Source organism: Lathyrus oleraceus, chromosome 4 (genome assembly GCF_024323335.1).
Source record: "Lathyrus oleraceus cultivar Zhongwan6 chromosome 4, CAAS_Psat_ZW6_1.0, whole genome shotgun sequence".
In the NCBI taxonomy this organism is placed as follows: Eukaryota; Viridiplantae; Streptophyta; class Magnoliopsida; order Fabales; family Fabaceae; genus Lathyrus; species Lathyrus oleraceus.
This window is the reverse complement of record NC_066582.1, coordinates 377,835,148-377,838,509: the sequence shown is the minus strand read 5'-3', so window position 1 is coordinate 377,838,509 and position 3,362 is coordinate 377,835,148. Positions and strand designations below refer to the sequence as shown.

General features: G+C 36.0%; 1 protein-coding gene across 2 annotated transcripts; it reads right to left on the bottom strand.

Moving 5' to 3' along the window:
- Positions 1 to 356: 356 nt before the first annotated feature.
- Positions 357 to 3,312, bottom strand: LOC127075541 (uncharacterized). 2 transcript variants are annotated; one of them, XM_051017007.1, is made up of 2 exons: positions 3,144 to 3,312; positions 357 to 1,998 (listed from the first exon to the last, which is right to left on the bottom strand). In XM_051017007.1, exon 2 carries the CDS (start codon positions 1,784 to 1,786, stop codon positions 578 to 580), a length of 1,209 nt encoding a protein of 402 aa, XP_050872964.1. In that variant the 5' UTR covers positions 1,787 to 1,998; positions 3,144 to 3,312; the 3' UTR covers positions 357 to 577. The 2 variants fall into 2 exon arrangements, with proteins under 2 accessions (XP_050872964.1, XP_050872965.1); XM_051017008.1 differs by having other exon boundaries at positions 357 to 1,973; positions 3,144 to 3,306.
- Positions 3,313 to 3,362: the final 50 nt, after the last annotated feature.

Genomic DNA, 3,362 nt, shown 5'->3' with positions numbered 1-3,362 from the left:
TAACTCTGCTAATTATGGGGTTTTAGTTGCGAATATCGTTAAGGGCAACCAAGTTCCATGTAAATCAGGAGACAGAAAGTAGTCATAGAGAAGAAAAAACTGTTCTTATAAATTGTGTGATGCATATTTTGTGTAAAACAACCTTAACAGATATACAGAAAATAAAGGAAGTAATAACCAAGATAATGTTTCAAATGCTTGGAAAAGAAAACTAACTAATGTTTCAAATGCTTGGAAAAAAAAAACTAACTAATGTTTCAAATGCTTGGAAAAAAAAAACTAACTAATGTTTCAAATGCATGACAAAGACATGGTAAACTATCTAAGTATGAAACAGAAAATGGAAAGAAACAAAGTTAAACAATGAAAATCAAACATTGAAAAATACATCAATAAATTCACCACAAGTGCACTAGGACCGTAGTATTAAGGTCAAGTTCAACACACTAAAGATTACAATATAAAGAGTAAACAAAGCGTACACTATTTTAACTTTATTAAGTTACAACATCTTTTTGCCTAAACCAGAGATTCTAATGAGATTTTGAAAATTGACAACTACAATTCTGGAGACAGACTAATAGATAAAAGGAATAAACTTGTACTTAACTTTACTTGCATATTCGGTGTATCTCTGGCCAAAAGACTCAACCATCAAAGCTTCCTCCATATCTGCCTTTTGCTTATAATACAACAAACAAATAGCTACAATGAATAGCAGACTCAGCGGTGCTCGAAGTGCAACACAATATGTCACAAACAAAAGCGCTGTTGATGAATATACTGGATGGCGCAACCAGCGATAAGGTCCAAATTGCACAACAGAAATTGGAACCACCACATTCTCTGAGTACTTAGCAAGATATAATGTGGCATTATAATGAAACAGTAGAGTTGCAATAATCAAACCCCATATTCCAAGATTGCTCCACCCACCAGGTATGAGGCTAAGCTCTGGGCCTTCAAATGCTGCAAGCCAATGGCCAACCATGATTCCTGCACTGAACAAAAGGCGAGACAACATTGGCAAGTTCACATCCCATTTAGGGTCATGACGCCGAGCATAATAATCTCCGTACAACCGCTTCCGTACACTAACATTAAAGAAAAAGAAGTAATGATATACAAAAAAGAAAACCAAAGGCCAGCCTTCAAGGTAGCCATTGAAATAAGCTGGTGGAACAAGGGTGAGCCAAGTAAAAGCTGATGTAACAATCGCCAATTGCTCAAATATGTTTGCCTCACCAAGCACATGTTTCCGAAAGCAATATAACCCATAAGCTGCAAGCACTACGGCCACCAACCATGGCCAGTACATCCAAGTCCAGCTAAAATACATCCAGAAGAAAGGATTTAAGAGCATATTAATAGTCCATTTTGTGGCTGTAGTTATGACTGACAGTATCGCCGTCAACTTTACTATGTCGATCGGAGTCAACTGCAGAACGGTAGCTTTTATCGAATCAAATGATATGTTTTTGAAGTACTTTAGGACTGGATTACTAGAATCTGTGCTGGCTTCATTGGAAATTGAGCATCTGGGAAGAGGGAACAAAACAGCTCTTTTTCTTACTGGTTTAAGTAAGGAGGAAAACGGTTTTCCATAGCTGCAACTGCAATTCAATTGAAAAGTCATGCGCTTAGGTCTTGGGTGGAGTTGATTACTATTATTAACCACATCAGCATGAACTTGTTTGCTGAAAGGTCTCAGAGAGACATTGTTGCTCACAATAGAGAAACCAAAAGGTACAAGTTTGGAGTGTGAAAAAACTTTTGCTGCTTCCATCACTGCTTGAGATAAAATCACATAAAACTTTACCACTGGCTGCAAGTAAGTCACTAAACCAAAGATGCACCTGGAGAAATCAGGCTCATATCCTTCCACACATTGAGTTACTCATAAATCATAATCAATAGATCGAACCCACGGGAGAGGCAATGGAATCGGACATGTATTAATTTTGATGTTCCCCCTGTTCCAGGTTAGCCAGCAACAACCTTAATAACATTAAAACCCAGTATCATTCATTCTGTAAACAACATTATTTATAGGCATGAATAAAACAAACATCCACAAAACAAATATCAGAACATAAAATGCAAAATGACTGCTCAGTATCAAGTTTCCACATCCTAAGATAAACAAGGTACTGACTGGTCTATTGGCGCGTGTCGGATTGACACTTATTATACATTCAATCATTTCCATTTTATTAAATTTTCTTGGTGTCCATGTATCAATGTTGTGTCCTTTGTTGTTAATCTCGGATAGTGTTGCGTATCACAGAACACTTAAAATGCTATAGCAGAATAGCCGTTTAAAAACAAGTGTACAAAGTGAACACAAATACCTAAAAAAGACTAATACACAAAATTAAAAAGGCCATCATACTTACAGTTAAAGAACTTAAAGTATATAGTAATAAAACTTAATAAGAGAAGGAGAATAAAACAAAACAGAACTAAAAGAAGATAGATGAGTAGAACAATTATTTGTGAGCAAGAACATAACATTACTCTTCAAAGGGTTCGGATTGCAATGTATAGCCTTAGGAAAGAGACAACAGTTTAAAAAAAAATTGAAGAATTTATCCACAAAAATTCAAATAGTGGACGCAACAGCGGCTGCGATAGAGGTTTGGGGCTGCAATTAGCGGCTGCTACATCTGCTATTGTAGACGGCGGTTCGTGGACCAATAGCATCCCGGCGAACTCTACCACAGCTATGTTATTCCGGTTCTTCTATAGTGCTAAAGCGTGCTATTGACAACCTAGGCTATGTCTAGTGTCTGTACCATAGTTCCATAGATTATAATTAAGAAAAGTAGAAAACCAATTACCATAAACTTAATAGCCCAACAGGGTCTGATATAAACTCAAAATGAAAATGTCACAAATCCTAAATCCTCCTTTTGCACTGTCCAACAATAACAAAAAAAACTCTCCACCAATTTTATACTTTTTAATCAGTTTAAAAGCGTAATTACAGCATGTAAACAACTTAGACCAATAAACAAACACATGGTGTGCAGATATGAAACAAGTCACAAAAATAGCTTCATGCGCAGTGAAAGAGTCGAAAATGGAACAAAATAAAAGATTAAAAATGAAATGAAGAAGATAGCATAGGATAGGAATAGTACCAGTTAACGAAAAACGAAAGTTGAGTTTGGAAGCTACGAGTAGTTTGAAGTTGAAAAGAGACAACTTTTGTTTCTCGTGTAATGTAATGTTATATGTTATGTTATCTCTGAAGTGGCCCAACAACGCGACACCCTATTGACGGATGCACACCAAAAATTGTTCGAAGTTGTTTTATCATGATTTTCTTTTAAAAAAATTAAGTGACAAGTAGTAATTTC